The sequence below is a fragment of the Somniosus microcephalus genome, chromosome 33 (genome assembly GCF_052327205.1).
Source record: "Somniosus microcephalus isolate GS21.2 chromosome 33, FLI_Smic_1.0, whole genome shotgun sequence".
Classification (NCBI taxonomy): Eukaryota; Metazoa; Chordata; class Chondrichthyes; order Squaliformes; family Somniosidae; genus Somniosus; species Somniosus microcephalus.
Genome location: NC_141019.1, coordinates 31,860,367 through 31,883,424, shown reverse-complemented (window position 1 = coordinate 31,883,424; position 23,058 = coordinate 31,860,367). Strand labels below are relative to the sequence as shown.

General features: G+C 52.1%; 2 protein-coding genes across 6 annotated transcripts in view; one reads left to right on the top strand and one right to left on the bottom strand.

Annotated features, from left to right (window-relative positions):
• cdk4 (cyclin dependent kinase 4) overlaps positions 1-23,058 on the top strand; it is a 215,855-nt gene that overhangs the window by 39,653 nt on the left and 153,144 nt on the right. The gene's annotated exons all lie outside the window — the stretch shown is intronic.
• The window catches only part of LOC147097102 (E3 ubiquitin-protein ligase MARCHF9-like), a 54,690-nt gene that overhangs the window by 20,137 nt on the left and 11,495 nt on the right, over positions 1-23,058 (bottom strand). The window contains exon 2 of the mRNA XM_085972931.1: positions 1,356-1,511. Within this exon, the coding sequence (XP_085829057.1) occupies positions 1,356-1,511 (156 nt within the window). The remainder of the gene's footprint in view (positions 1-1,355; positions 1,512-23,058) is intronic.

The window sequence follows — 23,058 nt, the reverse complement described above, 5'->3', positions numbered from 1 at the left end:
GCTGAGCAGATTCGCTGCTCACTGACACAAACATGTTGGCGTCAATCTGGAGTCAGGACCCGAGCTGTCCGTCTCCCTCTCTCTCTCTCTCTCTCGCGAAGTGGAGCCAGACTCTCCGAGGGTCGATGTCTCGCTCCGCTTTGCTGCCCAGTCCAGGCCCAAGCTGCTCCGGGTTCACACCTCGGTGTCAGTGCGGGGCGAAAGCTGTTGTTACGCTTGCAGTGCAGAAGAGGGCTTACTGTCTCTGATCTCAGGGCTGGAAGGAGTAGGAGGTGAGGACATGGTCTCGGCAGTTAGGAGGGAGGGTCTTTGGTTTTTTTAAATTAAAAGCCGGTCGTCATTTTGATTTTTGATGTGTGAATTCTTTCTGCAATGGGTTTGAAATGGTGCTTTATAATCACCAACACCTTCCCAAGAGCTTCCTCTGCCTGCTGTTTTACTGAAAGCACCGACAGCTTCCTTTAAATAGTGGACAGAGAAATTGGGCAGGAAGGTGTTGATGAGTTTGGAGTCAATATCCCACAGCGCCATGCGATAGTTGGCAAAGTGGGTGGCGAGATGAGGAGGTGGGGCTGGGACTTTGTTTCTACCTGGTTAGCGGTATTGCCATTTCTGCGGTCCACTGCGATAAACGGATAGCACCCCCCACCAGCATGGCATGGGCACTGTGGGGGGGGGGTGGCACAATACGATGGAGCTGCAATGGCAGCCAAGTGGATCTGCATGGGCTATTTCGACAATTACCTTGACCCCTCCTTAAAAGAAATGCTCCTCCCTTATTCTGCAACACCTGGATCTGACACCCTGCTCCCAATTCTTGGCTAGTGCTGCAGTAAACAACACCAGGAGGCAGTCGAGGCTCCCGTGGCGAGTCCCACCCCCCCCCCCCCACGCACCACCGCCCTCTGATTTTTGCCTCTCTCTGACTGGGAGATGGCCCAGCCACCAGTCCCCTCCCTGCCCGACAACGCTGAAGCCTGACCACCCCGCCCCCGACCCTCGCTCTGCAGCACTGATCATGACCTGAAACACACTGCGCCACACGCTAAAAGCCAATCTGTGGATCGCAGACGTGCCGAGGGGGGGGCGGTGGGGAACAGCACAACAGATACTTGGCCGCTTTCCGGCATGGGGGTGGGGAGGGGGTGGAGGGAAAGCAATGGAATATCACGAGGCAGCTCCGACACCGTCTGACAGCCTTGAAGCATTGGCAAGGGGCTATCGTGCAGACCCACTCAAAGCGTGGGCCGGGTGATCTGTCATGGAGAGGCCAATGAAGAGACTAGGACTGTGACAGAGGAAACACATTTCCGAGGCCTTGCTTCCCAACACGCCGGCGGCTGGCTGCGACTGACCTGCAGGGGGTTCTTGGTGCTGATTGCCAGGACCTGGTATTTAAAGTAACACAGCTCACAGCTCCACGAGCCTCGCTCGCTGATCCAGCGGATTAGGCACGGCTGGTGGGTGCAGCGCACGGAGCCATCACACCGACAGGGGCTCAGTAAATCGCCCTGCAAAAACAGACACAATGCACAGCACGTCAATCACACACGGACTTGGGGGAGAATGGATAGCCTCCCTATTAGGTGCTGTACACAGCAAATCACAACCATTTAAAGAACAAAGTTGCATTTATATAGCGCCTTTCACAACCTCAGAACATCCCAAAGCGCTTTACAGCCAATGTAGTACTTTTTGGAGTGTAGTCACTGTTGTAATGTGGGAAACGCGGCAGCCAATTTGCGCACAGCAAGCTCCCAAAAACAGCAATGTGATAATGACCAGATCATGGTTTTTAAAAAAAAATTTTTATTAAAGTAATGCTAAATGAGGGTTAGATATTGCTGCTCTTCTTCCAATTATTGGCCGTGGGATATTTTACACCCAACCGAGGGGGCAGACGAAATCTCCGTTTAACGTCTCATCCGAAAGACGACCCCTCCGACAGTGCGGCTCTCCCTCAGTACTGCCCCTCCGACAGTGCGGCGCTCCCTCAGTACTGCCCCTCCGACAGGGCGGCGCTCCCTCAGTACTGCCCCTCCGACAGTGCGGCGCTCCCTCAGTACTGCCCCTCCGACAGGGCGGCGCGCCCTCTGTATTGCCCCTTCGACAGTGCGGCGCTCCCTCAGTACTGCCCCTTCGACAGTGCGGCGCTCCCTCAGTACTGCCCCTCCGACAGGGCGGCGCTCCCTCAGTACTGCCCCTCCGACAGTGCGGCGCTCCCTCAGTACTGCCCCTCCGACAGGGCGGCGCTCCCTCAGTACTGCCCCTCCGACAGTGCGGCGCTCCCTCAGTACTGCCCCTCCGACAGGGCGGCGCTCCCTCAGTACTGCCCCTCCGACAGGGCGGCGCTCCCTCAGTACTGCCCCTCCGACAGTGCGGCGCTCCCTCAGTACTACCCCTCCGACAGTGCGGCGCTCCCTCAGTACTGCCCCTCCGACAGTGCGGCGCTCCCTCAGTACTACCCCTCCGACAGGGCAGCACTCCCTCAGTACTGCCCCTCCGACAGTGCGGCGCTCCCTCTGTATTGCCCCTTCGACAGTGCGGCGCTCCCTCAGTACTGCCCCTCCGACAGTGCGGCGCTCCCTCTGTATTGCCCCTTCGACAGTGCGGCGCTCCCTCAGTACTGCCCCTCCGACAGTGCGGCGCTCCCTCAGTACTGCGCTCCCTCAGTAATGCCCCTCCGACAGCGCGGCGCTCCCTCAGTACTGCCCCTCCGACAGTGCGGCGCTCCCTCAGTACTGCACTGGGAGTGTCAGCCTGGATTTTGTGCTCAAGTCCCTGGAGTGGGACTTGAACCCACAACCTTCTGACTCAGATCGAGAGTGCTACTTAGCCACGGCTGACACATGTGCCAGTCTATTCAATAGATAAGAGTTTCTCTTTGGATTTGAGGTGGAGATGAAGCACGTTGCTCCTGTCATCTCCAACAGGTCTCGGAGCACACGGATCCACATCAGCTGTGGTAGCACAGCCCACACACACAGAGTCTATTATTATCCATTCTAAGTAGCACAATTACAGATGACATCCCCGCAGGGATCCTGAATCACTACAGCCCTGTTATTTTCGAACTACATTAAAAGAAAAAAATACTCTTAACAAGAGCTCACATCGAGCAACACACTTACCCTGATCTAATCTTTTTTGATGAGATTTATTCCACCCACGCCCCTCCCCACACCCCGACTCTTGCTGGGATACAGCAGCCCTCCAAGTACTTCATCCAAGACGGACATTCTTCATGTGTGAGCCTCGGCACCGAGGGTTGCCTGGCTATTCAACCGTGACGTGCATTACAGCCCAGTCAGACGCCATCATCACCCAATGTCTAGACACCCCCTCAAATCTTCAAACAGGGGCGAGGGGTCACTGGGGAGCAATCAGGACCGGGAAGCCTGGCCAAGTGTACCACTTGCACACCCGCAGGCATATCCATGTCAAGATTTATTGCATAGATTCCCAGGTTACGAGGAGGCCCAGTGCTTTTTCTCCGTGGCCCCGGTGATCTCAGTTAGTTATTGATCTTGCCGTCCGGTCATTTCCATTGCCTACATTTTGAGCAGGAACTTCTCTCAGCCCGTTCCCCCCCCCATCCCAAACTACACTTCCATTTAACGGGGCAGTACCATCACGAAAGAGTCACTGCCAAACCTTGGCTCCTTTCTTTATCAGCGATCAATGTGCTAACCTGATGATCAAACCCATTATTACATCACTTGCACCGGTGGCGTATTGACCCGTTCCACGTTATACATCCGTCACTTTATAGAAGGAAAGACTTGCATATCTATAGCGCCTTTCACAGCCTCAGGACGTCCCCATGCACGTTCCAGCCAATGAAGTACTTTTTGACATGTAGTCACTGTTGTAATGTGGGAAACGCAGCAGACAATTTGCGCACAGCAAGCTCCCACAAACAGCAATGTGATAATGACCAGATAATCTGTTAGTGATGTGGGTGGAGGCTGTGGAACTCGCCTGCTCTTCTTTGAAATAGTGCCATGGGATCTTTTACATCCACCTGGAGGGGGCAGACAGGGCAGGTTTAACGTCTCATCTGAAAGATCGCACTTCCGACAGTGCGGCGCTCCCTCAGTACTGCCCCTCCGACGGCGCGGCGCTCCCTCAGTACTGACCCTCCGACAGTGCGGCGCTCCCTCAGTACTGACCCTCCGACAGTGCGGCGCTCCCTCAGCACTGCCCCTCCGACAGTGCGGCGCTCCCTCAGTACTGCCCCTCCGACAGTGCGGTGCTCCCTCAGCACTGCCCCTCAGACAGCGCGGCGCTCCCTCAGTACTGCCCCTCCGACAGTGCAGCGCTCCCTCAGCACTGCCCCTCCGACAGTGCGGCGCTCCCTCAGTACTGCCCCTCCGACAGTGCGGCGCTCCCTCAATACTGACCCTCCGACAGTGCGGCACTCCCTCAGTACTGCACTGGGAGTGTCTGCCCAGGTTATGGGGCCCAAGTCTCTGGAGTGGAGCTCGAACCCGCGCCCTCCTGACTCAGAGGCGGGCATGCTACCCACTGAGCCACGGCTGTCAGTTACATAACTGCGGAGGCCCCTGTGGTACCCGACAGTGTAGCCTGAAGCTCTGTACTACTGCCTGCGTCACCCAGTGTACTTTTAGCCATCAAACGTGTCTGGTACAAGGTAGGAGAATCAAGCAGTGCAGTCGGTTTATCGTAACACGTTTAAACAGTTGTTAAATCGGACTGGGTGAACTCAGTCAAATTTAGTCTTTAATTTAAAGATAGAGATTGATAGTTGAGAACGACATGCATTTTCTAATCCCAATTCTTCGGTTATTAAGTGAAGCTGTCAGCAGAGAAATCAGATATTGCTTTTAAATGCCCTAATCAATCAAATTCTTATGAAAGTAAAAAAGTAAATGATCGTGTCAACAAGATTGCGTTTTTTGTTAATAGCATTTCAATTGGGAATAAAACAGTGCAAATGATGGAAAGTGCGTCGAATGAAGAAGTATCAGACAGCAACATTTTCTAGGGGAGTCTGTCCCCAGCACGCCGACACAGTAAACACACTTCTGAAATTGCTACCAGCAAGAATAAAATACAGCTGTTACTCAGCATTGATATAGAGAGACAGAGACAGAGAGAGAGAGAGAGAGAGAGACAGAGAGAGAGAGAGACAGAGAGAGAGAGAGAGAGAGAGAGAGGGAGACAGAGCGAGAGAGAGAGACAGAGAGCGAGAGAGAGAGACAGAGAGCGAGAGAGAGAGACAGAGAGAGAGAGACAGAGAGCGAGAGAGAGAGACAGAGAGAGAGAGACAGAGACAGAGAGAGAGAGAGAGAGAGAGAGAGAGAGACAGAGAGAGACAGAGAGAGAGAGAGACAGCCAGAGAGAAAGAGACAGAGAGAAAGAGACAGAGAGAAAGAGAGAGAGAGAGAGAGAGAGACAGAGAGAGACAGAGAGAGAGCGAGAGAGAGAGACAGAGAGAGAGAGAGAGAGAGAGAGACAGAGACACACGTACACAGATGCATATAAAGACACTTACACATACAGACTCGCACAGATGCACAGACACAGAGGAAAAAAAATGTTCACACTTGTAACTTTCCGATTTGAGTGCTTGCGGGTACAGAAAAATCAGGCAGCAAATACAGAGAAACTACGCAGCACAATTCCAATCTGCGCGAGGAAACGCAGAGTGTTTGAAACAGTTAATATCAGGTTGTAGGTGAACACTGCTCTGTGCACTAGAAGGTACAGGCCGATGAGACAACCCAAGAGTGTTCACAGATCCTGCTGCTAACCCCAATCAAACACACCATGCACTCTCCCTCGGACTTCTGCCTTCAGTAAAATTATTACAGTGAAACTACGGTGATTGATTCGAGCGCTACAATCAGGAGACTCTTTTTGTTGTCAATCAGGCAGGAAGTCCATCACCTTTGACCCAGGCTACTAAGAAATCTACACAGGCAGGAGTTCCACTTGACCGATGTGGAGTACACACCTTCTCCCTGTCGAGATAGATCTCACTTACCCAATGCCCACGTTAACAGGAGCCAAGCCTTCGAGACCGCACCCCGCTTCCTACTATGATCAGGTAGCAGATTCTTCGGCAGCACCTCCCAAACCCGTGACCTCTACCCCTTAGAAGGACAAGGGCAGCAGGCGCATGGGAACACCATTACCTCCAAATCTCACACCATCCTGACTTGAAAATATATCGGCCGATCCTTCATCGTCGCTGGGTCAAAATCCTGGAACTCCCTCCCTAACGGCACTGTGGGAGCACCTTCACCACACGGACTGCAGCGGTTCAAGAAGGCGGCTCACCACCACCTTCTCAAGGGCAATAAATGCCGACCTTGCCAGCGACGTCCACATCCCATAAACAAATTTTAAAAATTATCGAGGGGGGCAAAGGCGGGTAGACAGAGTGAAGATATCGACCACCCGTAATCTGATTGAATGGAGGAGCAGGCTCGAGGGGCTGAATGGCCTCCTCCAGTTCCTACGCTCAATCCTATCCCTATCCCATTCCAGCAGGGATCACTGGATAGTGATCAGGAGTGGGGTATCCTGGCCGATTTGTTTTCCTTCTCTCTAACCCAGAGGCACGGGGGCAACATAAACCGCTCTGCCATCATCCAGGCCGAGATCAGTTAACTCAAGACATACCAGGGATAGAATTTGGGGCCTTTCTGGTCCAAACAGCTCCGTACCACACCCGGCAATGCATGTACCGACTGAGGCACTTCGGACCAATGCCACTTGTGCCAGCCTCTCAGACTAATTAGTACTTTACATAACTGAAGAAAACTACCAAAACCTTACCAGTTCACAAAGGATCTCTTGCAATCGGCGTCTGAACTAAAGCCAAAGGTTGGCCAAAGGAAAAACAAAATCTTTGAATGAAATCTACCATACTCCAATACAATTGGACACGGAAAGACACCATCCGTGGCCATTTCACTCTCGATGTGGAGCAGAGCCACACAACTAGTAATGATCTGTGTGCTCCTGCACTGAGCGCAGCGACAAGCTGCCTGAGTAGATTCAGGTCAAACGTGCATTAAGCGTTGCATGACCTGCGCGCATTCTGGTGGTGAACCCTTCACTTCCCGCCTCCCCACCACCATTGGAATGAAACGTCGCACCATGAATTATTTCTGTCTCTTTTGTTCTCCGGCACCGGGCCCACGGGTGTGCAGCCACACGTCGCTGGGAGCTTTCATCACGTGTCAGCCATGGCTCAGTAGGTAGCACTCTCTCTCGCCTCGGCACCAGAAGGTTGTGGGTTCGAGTCCCACTCCAGAGACTGGAGCACAAAACGTAGGCTGACACTCCAGGGAGCGCCGCGCTGTCGGAGGGGCGGTGCGGGGGGCGCGCCGCGCTGTCGGAGGGGCGGTGCTGGGGGGAGCGCCGCGCTGTCGGAGGGGCGGTGCGAGGGGGAGCGCCGCGCTGTCGGAGGGGCGGTGCGAGGGGGGAGCGCCGCGCTGTCGGAGGGGCGCCGCGCTGTCGGAGGGGCGGTGCGGAGGGAGCGCCGCGCTGTCGGAGGGGCGCCGCGCTGTCGGAGGGGCGGTGCGAAGGGAGCGCCGCGCTGTCGGAGGGGCGCCGCGCTGTCGGAGGGGCGGTGCGGAGGGAGCGCCGCGCTGTCGGAGGGGCGCCGCGCTGTTGGAGGGGCGGTGCGGAGGGGCGCCGCGCTGTCGGAGGGGCGGTGCGGAGGGAGCGCCGCGCTGTCGGAGGGGCGGTACTGAGGGAGCGCCGCGCTGTCGGAGGGGCGGTACTGAGGTAGCGCCGCACTGTCGGCGGTGTCGTCTTTCGGATGAGACGTTAAACCGAGGCACCGTCTGCTCTCTCAGGTAGGCATAAAAGATCCCACGGCAGTGCAGGGGAGTTCTCCCCTGGTGTCCTGGCCAATATTTATCTCTTAACCAACATTATTAAAAACAGATTATCTGGTCATTGTTGCATAACTGTTTCTGGGAGCTTGCTGTGCACAAATTGTCCGTCGCGTTCTTAATCCAGCACGTGTCAACGCAATCTAGAGAACGGTGGGAAACTGGAAAATAAATAGAGGCAAGGCAATGGACTTTGCATTTGTTACCTGGCAGACTTGACTATTCCAAATCTCCTGGCTGGCCTCTCACCTTCCACCCTGCATAAACATAAACTCATCCAAAACTCGGCTGCCCGTGTCCTAACTCGCACCAAGTCCCGTTCACCCATCACCCCTGTGCTCACTGCCCTGTGTCCTAACTCGCACCGAGTCCCGTTCACCCATCACCCCCTGTGCTCACTGCCCCGTGTCCTAACTTGCACCAAGTCCCGTTCACCCATCACCCCTGTGCTCACTGCCCCGTGTCCTAACTCGCACCGAGTCCCGTTCACCCATCACCCCCTGTGCTCACTGCCCCGTGTCCTAACTCGCACCGAGTCCCGTTCACCCATCACCCTGTGCTCACTGCCCCGTGTCCTAACTCGCACCGAGTCCCGTTCACCCATCACCCCCTGTGCTCACTGCCCCGTGTCCTAACTCGCACCGAGTCCTGTTCACCCATCACCCCTGTGCTCACTGCCCCGTGTCCTAACTTGCACCAAGTCCCGTTCACCCATCACCCCTGTGCTCACTGCCCCGTGTCCTAACTCGCACCGAGTCCCGTTCACCCATCACCCCTGTGCTCACTGCCCCGTGTCCTAACTCGCACCGAGTCCCGTTCACCCATCACCCCTGTGCTCACTGCCCCGTGTCCTAACTTGCACCAAGTCCCGTTCACCCATCACCCCTGTGCTCGCTGACCTACATTGGCTCCCGGTTAATCAGCGCCTCGATTTTAAAACTCTCATCCTTGTTTTCAAATTCCTCCAAGGCCTCCTCGCCCCTCCTTATCTCTGTAATCTCCTCCAGCCCCACAACCGCCCAAGATATCTTCGCTCCTCCAATTCTGCCCTCCAGCATCCCCGCTTTCCATCGCTCCACCATTGGCGGCCGTGCCTTCAGCTGCCTGGGCCCTAAGCCCATGAATTCCCTCCCTAAACCTCTCTGCCTCTCCCTCCTTCCTTAAGACGCTCCTTAAAACCTACCTCTTTGACTAAACTTGTGGTCACCTGTCCTAATATCTCCTTATGTGGCTCGGTGTCGAATTTTGTTTGATACTCGCACCTGTGAATCTTTGGGACATTTTACTGTGTTAAAGGCTCTGTATAAATGCAAGTTGTTGTTCTTACTGCACCCTGGACTCGGCTGGGCAAATGTCCCATATCTCCCCCCGACCCAGGCGGAGGTTTTCACCAGCATTAGGTTTCCATCTCGAGTCTGGAGCGGATCTTTGTGCACTTGAAATATTATTGCTGTCATTCTCTTTACAGAGTGCAGTGCAACATGCTGAATGTTTCTCTCTGGCTGTCAGCCTTCTGAAGCAGTGACATTAAAAATGGAAAGAGGATCCCTCTTGTCTGCTGCCAGAGGCGGTGTTAAAGCTGGCGCTCTCTCTCCCCACCCCCACTTGTTCGCCGGGTAAATTCACCAGCCAGTGCCTAGCTGAGTCACACATGGTGGGAAGAGCCCACGTTCAGTCCCCAGTCTGTGTTGAAGCAGCCGATATCGGAGCTGGTGGTGGGAGGATATGGAAGTGCTGCAGTTTGTCTCAAGACGCTAGGGGAACCGTGCTTGCAGGTGGATGTCCAGTGGGACGTTCCCCTCCCCTGGACCGATCCAGTGGGACGTTCCCCTCCCCTGGACCGATCCAGTGGGACGTTCCCCTCCCCTGGACCGATCCAGTGGGACGTTCCCCTGCCCTGGACCGATCCAGTGGGACGTTCCCCTGCCCTGGACCGATCCAGTGGGACGTTCCCCTGCCCTGGACCGATCCAGTGGGACGTTCCCCTGCCCTGGACCGATCCAGTGGGACGTTCCCCTGCCCTGGACCGATCCAGTGGGACGTTCCCCTGCCCTGGACCGATCCAGTGGGACGTTCCCCTGCCCTGGACCGATCCAGTGGGACGTTCCCCTGCCCTGGACCGATCCAGTGGGACGTTCCCCTGCCCTGGACCGATCCAGTGGAACATTCTCCTCCATTATACATCCATACTTCCAGGCTATTGATGCTGAAGACTAGCTAACTGCTGCTGAACTGGAGGCGCGGTCTGTGACGTGGAATCATGTTCACTCGGGCCTGGACAGAACGAAGCTCTGTCTCAATCCGATCACAAACTACACAGCGGAGTCCGGACCCAAGCCCGGGAAACACATCACACACCAGAGTGCGTCAGGTCCCTGGTTACGAGACACTAGCCCAGCGTGCAGGAGGTTTGAACAAAGTGCTGCACGAGCGGTGAAAAAATAAAATCTAGATTTAATTCTGCGCAGCTCATGAAGAATCAATAAAAGCAAAAAAGTAACAACGCTGGAATTCCCGCGGAAAATACGCAGCCACAGCGGAAGAGTTGAGCTGCTGCCCCTCAGAAAATCAGCGAGACAACCGTTCAGTGACAGACAGCATGTTCCAGGTGGGTGATGAGAAGAAATGCGACACTCGAAAGGGATACAATCAAGAGCGCTAGCTAAAGAGGCGGCGTTTCTACCGCCAAGGGGAGAACAGACAGAAAGTCCCAAGGCGCTTCACAGGAGCGTAAATCAGACAAAAATTTGACACCGAGCCACATCATAGAAACACAGAAGATAGGAGGAGTCGGCCATTCGGCCCCTCGAGCCTGCTCCACCAATGAGATCATGGCTGATCATCCAAATTCAGTACCCTATCCCTGCTTTCTCCCCATACCCCTTGACCCCTTTAGCCTTAAGAAATATATCTAACTCCTTCTTGAATATATTTAATGAATTGGCCTCTACTGCCTTCTGTGGTAGCAAATTCCACAGGTTCACCACTCTCTGGGTGAAGAAATTCCTCCTCATCTCAGTCCTAAATGGCTTACCCCTTATCCTTAGACTGTGACCCCTGGTTCTGGACTCCCCGACCATCGGGAACATCCTTCCTGCATCAAGTCTGTCTAGTCCTGTTAAAGTTTCAATGAGATAATTTTATAAGTTTCAATGAGCTTGGTCGAAGAGGTAGGTTTTAAGGAGCATCTTAAAAGGAGGAGAGAGAGAGGTAGAGAGGCAGAGAGGTTTAGGGAGGGAATTCCAGAGCTTAGGGCCAGGGACGCTCAAGAGGCCAGAATTAGAGGAGCGCAGATATCTTGGCGGGGGGCGTTGTGGGGCTGGAGGAGGTTACAGAGATAGGGAGGGGGCGAGGCCATGGAGGGATTTGAAAACAAGGATGAGAATTTTGAAATCGGGGCGCTGCTTAACCGGGAGCCAATGTAGGTCAGCGAGCACAGGGGTGATGGGCGAACGGGACTTGGTGCGAGTTAGGACACGGGCAGCCAAGTTTTGGACGAGCTCAAGTTTACGTAGGGTGGAATGTGGAATAGTCAAGTCTGGAGGTAACAAAGACATGGATGAGGGTTTCAGCAGCAGATGGGCTGAGGCAGAAGTAGGCCCTGACGTAATAAAACTCACTGCACACTTGGTTTGAGTATAAAGCAAGGCTTTAATCAACTTGTTTCAGAACATGGAGGTCTAGTTGTACTTCACTAGTTCCTTGTCTTACAAAATGTCCCTGGCAAGCTGGGGCCGACGCCCGAGTATTTATACTCCTTGGACGGCGCCACCAGCTGGCCGTCCAGCGTTATTTCATGAGTAGTTTCTTGATGAATGATGAGATTTATAACAGGTCCCGTCATATAAACCCCCATACCCACAACTACAGAACCCTCCCCAACCATCCAACCCCCATAATAAAAGACGCACACATTTAATGGTTTGGAAACTAATAATAGAGGACAAAAAGTGCACCCAATATAAATGAAAAGATGCTGAATGAGGATATGCCAATGAAACAACATTGAGGCTTTTATTTTTGAAACCTAGACAATGGCCCCGAATGACCTCAGGGCCTGGGGCAGAAGGTAAGGGTAAAGGAGGCAGAAGAGGTCTGACGGGGGCACAAAATCGGACGGGACCCGGAAACACCAGCCAGGTCTCTGTCAGAGGGAGCAGCCGAGGTGAATTCCCTCAGGGACCTGGGGCAGGCGGAATCTTCATCCGCACCACAGAGGGCCCATGACATCACAAAGGGGCAGGGTGGCCAAGATGGCCTCCTCCCACTGGACTTCCTGCTGCTCCCATCTCTCTGGCACCAAGTGACCTGGACACCGGCAAGTCACTACCATTCAGGTCTATGAATTGGTGAAAGTGAGGCCTACAGGGGGTCTCCAGGCCTGGGTCATGGCCAAGACGACCCCAGAAGCACAATTTACAGACCTTTCACCCCAACCTTGCACCCAAGTTCCACCCAGACTGGTGCGAGCGGCCAAGATCAAAATTGTCCGATTCCCCCACTCTGACCCCAGAAACTCTGGTGGTGGGGTCAGGAGCGGGTTCGATGAGGAATTGCCGAGTTAAACGTACCCAGCACTCACTTCTCATCTGTGCTGAACCAGCAACATCTCAAAGCTTTACCCAACCCCTTCAAAACTTCATCCAACCTTTGCCAACGATGGACTGTCTTTCAACATCAAGCCCTAGGAGAACATTGAAAAAGGACACTCAAGTCAGAGAACATAAGAAACAGGAGCAGGAGTCGACCATTTGGCCCCTCGAGCCTGCTCCGCCATTCAATAAGATCGCGGCTGATCTTCCACCTCCACTCCACTTTCCTGCCCGATCCCCATATCCCTCGATTCCCCGAGAGTCCAAAAATCTATCGATCTCAGCCTTGAATATACTCAACGACTGAGCCTCCACAGCCCTCTGGGGCAGAGAATTCCAAAGATTCACCACCCTCTGAGTGAAGAAATTCCTCCTCATCTCAGTCCTAAATGGCCGAGCCCTTATCCTGAGACTATGCCCCCTAGTTCTAGACTCTCCAGCCAGGGGGGAAACAACCTCTCAGCATCTACCCTGTCAATCCCCCCTCAGAATCTTATACATTTCAATGAGATCACCTCTCATTCTTCTAAACTCCAGAGAGTACAGGCCTAGTCTACTCAATCTCTCCTCATAGGACAACCCTCTCATCCCAGGAATCAATCTAGTGAACCTTCGTTGCACCGCCTCCAAGGCAAGTACTGTATATCCTTCCTTAGATAAGGAGACCAAATCTGTGCACAGTACTCCAGAGGAAATCTCCCAATGCCCCCTTTCAACCCAGTCTCTCGTTGGCTTGTCCTCTCAGTAGCTCAGCCTCTAACATGATCCACACAGGTCTGTTTGCCCAGTTGAATGTCAATGGTGTTATTCTCCAATCTTCAAACTCTCCTTGTTCTCAATGAGTTTACTCAGAGATTAACTATAGACACTGAATAAATGTACCCGCTGCACATAGGAAGGAAAGATAGGCAACGCACGTACTCTATGAACTCATGTTTAAATAGCTTCAAATGAAGTTGAGACACACCTCGGAGTCTTAATAGACTCGACATTCAACATGTCCAACCAACTCAGAGCAGCAACCATCAAAAGCAATAGAACACTGAGTTACACGGCCAAAACATTAGCCTACAAGTCAGAGGCAGTCACGATCAAACCACACAGCGCTCCGGTCAGACCGCACCTTCAGCATTGTGTTCAGTTCTGGTCACTGAGACACAAGGGAGACATTCGGGTGCTCGAGCGAGTGCAGAGGGGAGCCACGAGGGCGATCCCTAGTGTCAGAGGTCGGGAAAGACTGGGAGAGACTCGGGCATTTCATTCTGGGAAGGAGGTGTCCGAGAGGCGATCTTCTCGAGGTGCACCAGATCGATAACGGAATGGAAAAGGTTCATCGGGAATCTTGCTTTAAATGAAGTTGTGGGGAGGACGGATAAAGGGACACAGGTTCAAAGCAGTAAAAGGTGAATTTAGGACTGAGATCGGGAAGGTTTGCTTCACACACAGAGTGATTGACACATGCAATGGATTCCCAGAGACGAGTGGAGGCAAAACCCCAGAATCATTTAAGGAACAAGTAAATGCAGCAACTGGGGGTTGGGGGACATCTGTGGGGTCTCTCTGGATGGACGGGTTAAGATGGGCCGAATGGCCTTCCCCATCTGTAACTTTCTTGTGATCAAATGTTAAAGGAAAAATGAAACGTCAAGAAGAGGCTGAGAAACAGCAGGCAAGCTCCGAGAGCACAGGCCAACAGTGGGATGGGTAGACCTCACCACCAGGGTTGGACGACGGTTTCTAAAGTTCATTTTAAAAAGCTTTTCTTAAAACCTCACACAGAACAGCTCACCCAATGGCTCGGGGAAGGGCGGTGTTGGGGGGGTTAACTGCACTTGTCCAGTATGGTACTGACTCACAGAGACAAAGGGGAGATTCCAGGTTCCACCACAGGTCTGGACCGAGCGAGCTGATCCCAGCAGCTGGGCCGAGACAACAGACCTCAGCACAGGCAGGCTGGTTAGATGCCAACCATTGCTCTGCACGTTGATGTAGCAGTAATACTAGTTAGCAAGTTAGTCAACGGATTAAATCACAAAAGGACACCGTCGTGCAAATAATTCAGAAGGGTGGGATGACGATTGGTTAACATTTTAGTCAAGTCTCTTGTAGCTGGCAAAGTCTCTTGTAGTTGGCACTCGCCTGGTGCCGTGGCCCCAAAGCCAAGTATCCTACTCTGTGGTGCAATTCATCTTCTCTGTGCCTCTCCGCTCATCACTGTCTTCTTTCAAAGCTTGACCGACTATCAGCCTCCCAGCTGTCTCCGCACATTACTAACTCACTGCAAACCTGGCAGCTGTCAGTCCTCCCTTTCTACTCGCCTCTAGCTCTTCCTGAGCGCTTGCGAGAGCCACGACCGCTTGCCAGCACTCCTCTCCTTGCCAGATGCCTCCAACAGCTCATTGTGCCCAGTTCCTGTTTCTTCCCCTGCCGCCGCTTGGCACACAGCCCAGCCTGGTCTTCAGATCTTCAATACCCCTGAATTCCTCTGGCTTCTGTTATTAATCCAAAACAACAGAAGACCGGAACCACCTTGATGGACCTGGAAAGACCACCTCCCACCTGGATAGCCATGGTGTGGAGATGCCGGTGTTGGACTGGGGTGGACAAATGTAAGAAGTCACACAACACCAGGTTATAGTCCAACAGTTTTATTTGAAATCACAAGCTCTCGGAGCGCTGCTCCTTCGTCAGGTGAAGTGCAGAGATGCCACCACCCGCGGATGATCAGTCCAGCATTGATTGTAGGTCCTCGTAAGCGAAAAGACTGGCCTGGCCTGGTCAAATAAAACTGTTGGACTATAACCTGGTGTTGTGTGACTTCTTACATCTGGATAGCGGCTAAGTTGAACATCTCCGCTTCTCTTTCAATCCCAGCACATCGGTGACGAATGTAGCAGTGCACCTGATCTGCACGAGCGACTGCTAAATCAGTTTGGATCTTTCTCCTCCCGTTCCCCTCCTTCCCCCCCGGCCCCTTGATTTACTTGAGGGCCGCCGTTGACAAGGCATGCCGCCCTAAATTGGATCGGACCACACAGACAAGCTCCCTCTGGAGCCGCCGGCAGCTTGCCCTGATTATTACAATTTCTGTCGCGCCTCGGGCATCCTGGTTCGGGAGCGCGCTAAAAGCCTGCTGCCAGTTCCACGCCCCAATCTGGTTTGGGTTGATGCTGACGGAGGGATGAATATTGGCCAAGACACCAGGAGAACATCTCGCTCCTCTTCGAAATAGTGCCACGGGATCTTTTACGTTCACCCGAGGGGGCAGGACGGGGCCTCCTTTTAATGTCTCATCCGAAAGACGGCACCTCCAACAGTGCGGTGCTCCTCAGTACCGCCCCTTCGACAGTGCGGCGCTCCCTCAGTACTGCCTCTCCGACAGTGCGGCGCTCCCTCAGTACTGCCCCTCCGACAGTGCGGCGCTCCCTCAGTACTGCCCCTCCGACAGTGCAGCGCTCCCTCAGTACTGCCCCTCCGACAGTGCGGCGCTCCCTCAGTACTGCCCCTCCGACAGTGCGGCGCTCCTCAGTACTGCCCCTCCGACAGTGCGGCGCCTCCCTCAGTACTGCCCCTCCGACAGTGCGGCGCTCCCTCAGTACTGCCCCGAATTTCCAGAAACTCAGCAGTCCAGCTCTAGATATTGCTCGAAGTTCCTCTCCTTCCCTCAGCAAATATTTGGTGCACACGGTTTATATTAAAACGAAACGCCAGATAGACCGTGTTTCAAACTGTGGAGCAATCGCAATCACTGATAAATTGTCTGTAATTATATACTGAGAGGGATAACAGACAATTCATTTTGATTTACTGCCGATTACAAATAGCAACTTCAAAAATTAATCTCTTCCTAATTCAGCCTTTTATGAATTTTCACCTACGTAACTGCATTTTCATTAATTCATTTGTTATGTGCAATTAAACCATTCTTAAAGACTGCACAAATATTAGTGAGTGGTGTGTTCAGCTTGTGTTCATCAGACGCAGATTTAAAAAGGAACAATGAACTTGGATGATGGTGGTTTATACAGAACAGGAGGAGGCCATTCAGCCCCCTCGAGCCTGTTACATTAGGAACGGGAGGAGGCCATTCAGCCCCCCTCGAGCCTGTTACATTAGGAACAGGAGGAGGCCATTCAGCCCCCCTCGAGCCTGTTACATTAGGAACAGGAGGAGGCCATTCAGCCCCTCGAACCTGTTACATTAGGAACAAGAGGAGGCCATTCAGCCCCTCGAGCCTGTTACATTAGGAACAAGAGGCCATTCAGCCCCTCGAGCCTGTTACATTAGGAACAGGAGGAGGCCATTCAGCCCCCTCGAGCCTGTTACATTAGGAACAGGAGGAGGCCATTCAGCCCCCCTCGAGCCTGTTACACAGGAACAGGAGGAGGCCATTCAGCCCCCCCTCGAGCCTGTTCCATTCGGAACAGGAGGAGGCCATTCAGCCCCTCGAACCTGTTACGTTAGGAACAAGAGGAGGCCATTCAGCCCCTCAAACCTGTTACGTTAGGAACAAGAGGAGGCCATTCAGCCCCTCAAACCTGTTACGTTAGGAACAGGAGGAGGCCATTCAGCTCCCTCGAGCCTGTTACATTAGGAACAGGAGGAGGCCATTCAGCCCCCTCGAGCCTGTTACATTAGGAACAGGAGGAGGCCATTCAGCCCCCTCGAGCCTGTTACATTAGGAACAGGAGGAGGCCATTCGGCCCCTCGAGCCTGTTACATTAGGAACAGGAGGAGACCATTCAGCCCCCTCGAGCCTGTTACACAGGAACAAGAGGAGGCCATTCAGCCCCCTCGAGCCTGTTACACAGGAACAAGAGGAGGCCATTCAGCCCCTCAAACCTGTTACGTTAGGAACAAGAGGAGGCCATTCAGCCCCTCAAACCTGTTACGTTAGGAACAAGAGGAGGCCATTCAGTCCCTCAAGTCTGTTCTGCCGTTGAATTAGATCATGGCTGACCTGTATCTTAATTCCATTTAATTTCCATATCCCTTAATACACTTGCCTAACAAAAATCTATCAATCACAGTTTTGAAATGTTCAATTGACCCCCAGCCTTAACAGCCTTTTTGAGGGAGAGAGTTCCAGATTTCCACTACCCTTTGTGTGGAGAAGTGCTTCCTGACATCACAGCTCTAATTGCAAGGTTATGTCCCTTAAATCTTTGTAAAAGATTCAGCTATCCACACAGCCAATCCACATATTCACCCAACATACACCCATTACAATATATAAAGGATATCCGGATGGCAAATGCACTATAATGTGGATAAATGCGAGGTTATTCACTTTGGTGGCAAAAACAGGAAGCCAGATTATCTGAATGGCAATAGATTGGGAGAAGGGGAAGTGCAAAGAGACCTGGGTGTCCTTGTGCACCAGTCGCTGAAGGTAAGCATGCAGGTGCAGCAGGCGGTTAAGGCGGCAAATGGTATGTTGGCCTTCGTAGCGAGAGGGTTCGAGTACAGGAACAAGGATGTCTTGCTGCAGTTGTACAGGGCCTTGGTGAGACCACACCTCGAGTATTGTGTGCAGTTTTGGTCGCCTTATCCGAGGAAGGATGTTCTTGCCATGGAGGGAGTGCAGCGAAGATTCACCAGGCTGATACCTGGGATGGCAGGAATGACGTACGAGGAGAGATTGGGTTGATTAGGCTTGTACTCGCTGGAGTTTAGAAGAATGAGAGGGGATCTCATTCAAACTTATAAAATTCTAACAGGACTAGACAGTCTAGATGCAGGAAGGATGTTCCCGATGGCCGGGGAGTCCAGAACCAGGGGTCACAGTCTAAGGATAAGGGGTAAGCCATTTAGGACAGAGATGAGGAGGAATTTCTTCACCCAGAGAGTGGTGAACCTGTGGAATTCTCTACCACAGAAGGCAGTTGAGGCCAGTTCATTAAATATATTCAAGAAGGAGTTAGATATATTTCTTAAGGCTAAAGGGATCAAGGGATATGGGGAGAAAACAGGGACAGGGTACTGAACTTGGATGATCAGCCATGATCGCATTGAATGGCGGAGCAGGCTCGAGGGGCCGAATGGCCGACTCCTGCTCCTATCTTCTATGTTTCTATAGGGTGAGATGAAGAGGGGTGAGAGAAAGCTCGTGTGGAACATAAACACCGGCACGGACCAGTTGGACCCAACGGCCTGTTTCTGTGCTGTAATTTCTATGTAAAACATAACAATCTAACCCTGCCTGAAGTAGAGGTCACAATCTGTTCTAGCAGCCCATGGACTGGGCCTATCCATTGCCAGCCGTGGTTCAGTGGGCAGCACCCTCGCCCGAGGGTTATGGGTTCAAGTCCCTGTTGGAGGGGCAGTACTGAGGGAGCGCCGCACTGTCGGAGGGGCAGTACTGAGGGAGCGCCGCACTGTCGGAGGGGCAGTACTGAGGGAGCGCCGCACTGTCGGAGGGGCAGCACTGAGGGAGCGCCGCACTGTCGGAGGGGCAGCACTGAGGGAGCGCCGCACTGTCGGAGGGGCAGTACTGAGGGAGCGCCGCACTGTCGGAGGGGCAGTACTGAGGGAGCGCCGCACTGTCGGAGGGGCAGTACTGAGGGAGCGCCGCACTGTCGGAGGGGCAGTACTGAGGGAGCGCCGCACTGTCGGAGGGGCAGTACTGAGGGAGCGCCGCACTGTCGGAGGGGCAGTACTGAGGGAGCGCCGCACTGTCGGAGGGGCAGTACTGAGGGAGCGCCGCACTGTCGGAGGGGCAGTACTGAGGGAGCGCCGCACTGTCGGAGGGGCAGTACTGAGGGAGCGCCGCACTGTCGGAGGGGCAGTACTGAGGGAGCGCCGCACTGTCGGAGGGGCAGTACTGAGGGAGCGCCGCACTGTCGGAGGGGCTGTACTGAGGGAGCGCCGCACTGTCGGAGGGGCAGTACTGAGCGAGCGCCGCACTGTCGGTGGTGCCGTCTTTTGGATCAGACGTTAAACCGAGGCCCCGTCTACTCTCTCAGGTGGGCGTAAAAGATCCCACGACCACTATTTCGAAGAGGAGCAGGGGAGTTCTCCCCGGTGTCCTGGGGTCATTATTTATCCCTCAATCAATATTAAAAAAAACAGATTATTTGGTCATTATCACATTGCTGTTTGTGGGAGCTTGCTGTGCGCAAATTGGCTGCTGCGTTTCCTACATTACAACAGTGACTACACTTCAAAAAGTACTTCATTGGCTGTGAAGCGCTTTGAGATATCCTGAAGTGGTGAAAGGTGCTATAGAAATGCAAGTCTTTCTTTTTTAATTCTGATTCATGACCGCGGTTTCTTGCTCGCTTCCCAAACATTGGCGAAGGTCCAACAAAGTTACACGTTACTTGAAATGCAGCAACGCCTCCATTTCAAAATTCTCATCCTTGTTTTCAAATCCCTCCATGGCCTCACCCCTCCCCATCTCTGTAATCTCCTCCAGCCGCACCCCCCCCCCCCCCCACAAGATCTCTGCTCTCCTCCAATTCTGGCCTCTTGCGCATCCCCCGGTTTTAATCGCTCCACCATTGGTGGCCGTGCCTTCAGCTGCCTGGGCCCCGAGCTTTGGAATTCCCTCCCTAAACCTCTCCGCCTCTCTCTCCTCCTTTAAGACGCTCCTTAAAACCTCCCTCTTTGACCAAGCTTTTGGTCACCTGCCCTAATTTCTCCTTATGAAGCTCGGTGTTAAATTTTGTTTGATAATCACTTCTAACATAGAAACATAAAAGATAGGAGTTGGCCATTCGGCCCTTCGAGCCTGCTCCGCCATTCAATGAGATCATGGCTGATCATCCAAATTCAGTATCCTGTCCCTGCCTTCTCCCCATATCCCTTGATCCCTTTAGCCTTAAGAAATATATCAAACTCCTTCTTGAATATATTTAATGAATTGGCCTCCACCGCCCTCTGTGGCAGAGAATTCCACAGGTTCACCACTCTCTGGGTGAAGAAATTCCTCCTCATTTCAGTCCTAAATGGCTTACCCCTTATCCTTAGACTGTGACCCCTGGTTCTGGACTCCCCGGCCATCAGAAACATCCTTCCTGCATCTAGTCTGTCCAGGCCTGACAGAATTTTATAGGTTTCGATGAGATCCCCTCTCAATCTTCTAAACTCCAGTGAGTATAAGCCCAATCGACACAATCTCTCCTCATACATCATTCCTGCCATCCCAGGTATCAGCCTGGTGAATCTTCGCTGCACTCCCTCCATGGCAAGAACGTCCTTCCTCAGGTAAGGTGACCAAAACTGCACACAATACTCAAGGTGCGGTCTCACCAAGGCCCTGTACAACTGTAGCAAGACATCCTTGTTCCTGTACTCGAACCCTCTTGCTACGAAGGCCAACATACCATTTGCCTTCTTAACCACCTGCTACACCTGCATGCTTACCATCAGCGACTGGTGCACAATAACATCCAGGTCTCTTTGCACTTCCACTTCTCCCAATCTATTGCCATTCAAATAATAATCTGCCTTCCTGTTTTTGCCACCAAAGTGGATAACCTCACATTTATCCACATTATAGTGCATTTGCCATGTTTCTGCCCAATCACCCAACCTGTCCAAATCGTACTGGAGTTTCACGACATCCTCCTCCCAGCTTACCCTCCCACCCAGCTTTGTGTCGTCTGCAAATTTGGAGATATTACATCCAATTCCCTCGTCCAGATCATTAATATATATAGTGAACAGCTGGGGTCCTAGGACCGATCCTTGCGGTACCCCACTAGTCACTGCCTGCCACTCGGAAAACGACCCGTTTATTCCAACTCTTTGCTTTCTGTCCGCCAACCAGTTCTCTATCCAAGTCAATACCTTGCCCCCAATCCCATGTGCCTTAATTTTGCACGCTAATCTCTTACGTGGGACCTTATCGAAAGCCTTCTGAAAGTCCAAATACACCACATCCACTGGTTCTCCCTTATCTATTTTACCAGTTACATCCGCAAAAAATTCCAGTAGATTAGTCAAGCATGATTTACCTTTTGTAAATCCATGTTGACTTTGTCCGATCCTGTCACTGCTTTCCAAGTGCTCTGCTATTACATCTTTTATAATAGACTCTAGCATTTTCCCCACTACCGATGTCAGGCTTACCGGTCTATAATTCCCCGCTTTTTCTCTACCACCTTTTTTGAATAGTGGGGTAACATTAGCTACCCTCCAATCCATGGGTACCGTTCTAGAGTCTATCGAGTTCTGGAAGATGACCAGCAATGCATCTACTATCTCTAGGGCCACTTCCTTAAGTACCCTGGGATGTAGACCATCAGGCCCTGGGGATTTATCAGCCTCCAGTCCCATCAATTTTCCTAACACCATTTCCCTACAAATACTGATTTCTTTCAGTTCCACCCTTTCATCAGACCCTATGTTCCCTGGCATCTCTGGGAGGTTATTTGTGTCCTCCTTTGTGAAGACAGAACCAAAGTATGTATTTAGTTGGTCTGCCATTTCCTTGTTTCCCATTATAAATTCCCCTGATTCTGACTGTAAGGGACCTACGCTTGACTTCACCAATCTTTTTCTCTTCACATATCTATAAAAGCTTTTACAGTCAGTTTTTATGTTCCCAGCAAGCTTACTCTCATATTCTATTTTCCCTTTCTTAATTAATCCCTTTGTCCTCCTTTGTTGACTCCTAAACTGCTCCCAATCTTCAGGATTATTGCTTTTTCTAGCCAATTTATATGTCCTCTCCTTGGATCTTATGCTATCCCTAATTTCCCTTGTTAGCCACGGTTGAGTCACCTTTTTTGTTTTATTTTTATGCCAAACTGGGATGAACAAATTCTGTAGCTCATCCATTTGGTCTTTGAATGTTTGCCATTGCCTATCCACCGTCAACCCTTTGAGTGCCATTCCCCAATCAATCCTACCCAACTCGCTCCTCAGACCATCGTAGTTTCCTTTATTTAAATTGAGGACCCTTGTCTCTGAGTCAACTACTTCATTCTCCATCTTAATGAAGAATTCGATCATATTATGATCGCTCCGACCCAAGGGGCCTCGTACAAGATTGCTAATTAATCCTTTCTCGTTACATAATACCCAGTCTAAGATGGCCTGATCTCTGGTTGGTTCCTCGACATATTGGTCCAGGAAACCATCCCGTAAACACTCCAGGAATTCCTCCTCCACAGTATTGTTACTAATTTGGTTGGCCCAATCTATATGTAGATTAAAGTCACCCATGATGACTGCTGTGCCCTTATTGCACGCTTCTTTAATTTCCCTTTTAATGCCATCCCCAACCTCCGCCTTACTGTTTGGAGGTCTATATACCACTCCCACTAATGTTTTTTTCCCCTTAGTATTTCTCAATTCTACCCATACAGATTCCACATCATCAGAGCTAATATCCTGCATTACAATTGTATTAATCCCTTCTTTAACCAGTAATGCTACCCCACCTCCCTTTCCTTTTTGCCTCTCTTTCCTGAATATCGAATACCCCTGGATGTTGAGTTCCCAGTCTTGGCCATCCTTGAGCCATGTTTCCGTAATCCCAACCAAATCATATTCGTTTACCTCTATTTGCGCAGCCAATTCATCCACCTTATTACAAATGCTCCTCGCATTAAGACACAAAGCCTTCAGGCTTGTTTTTTTAA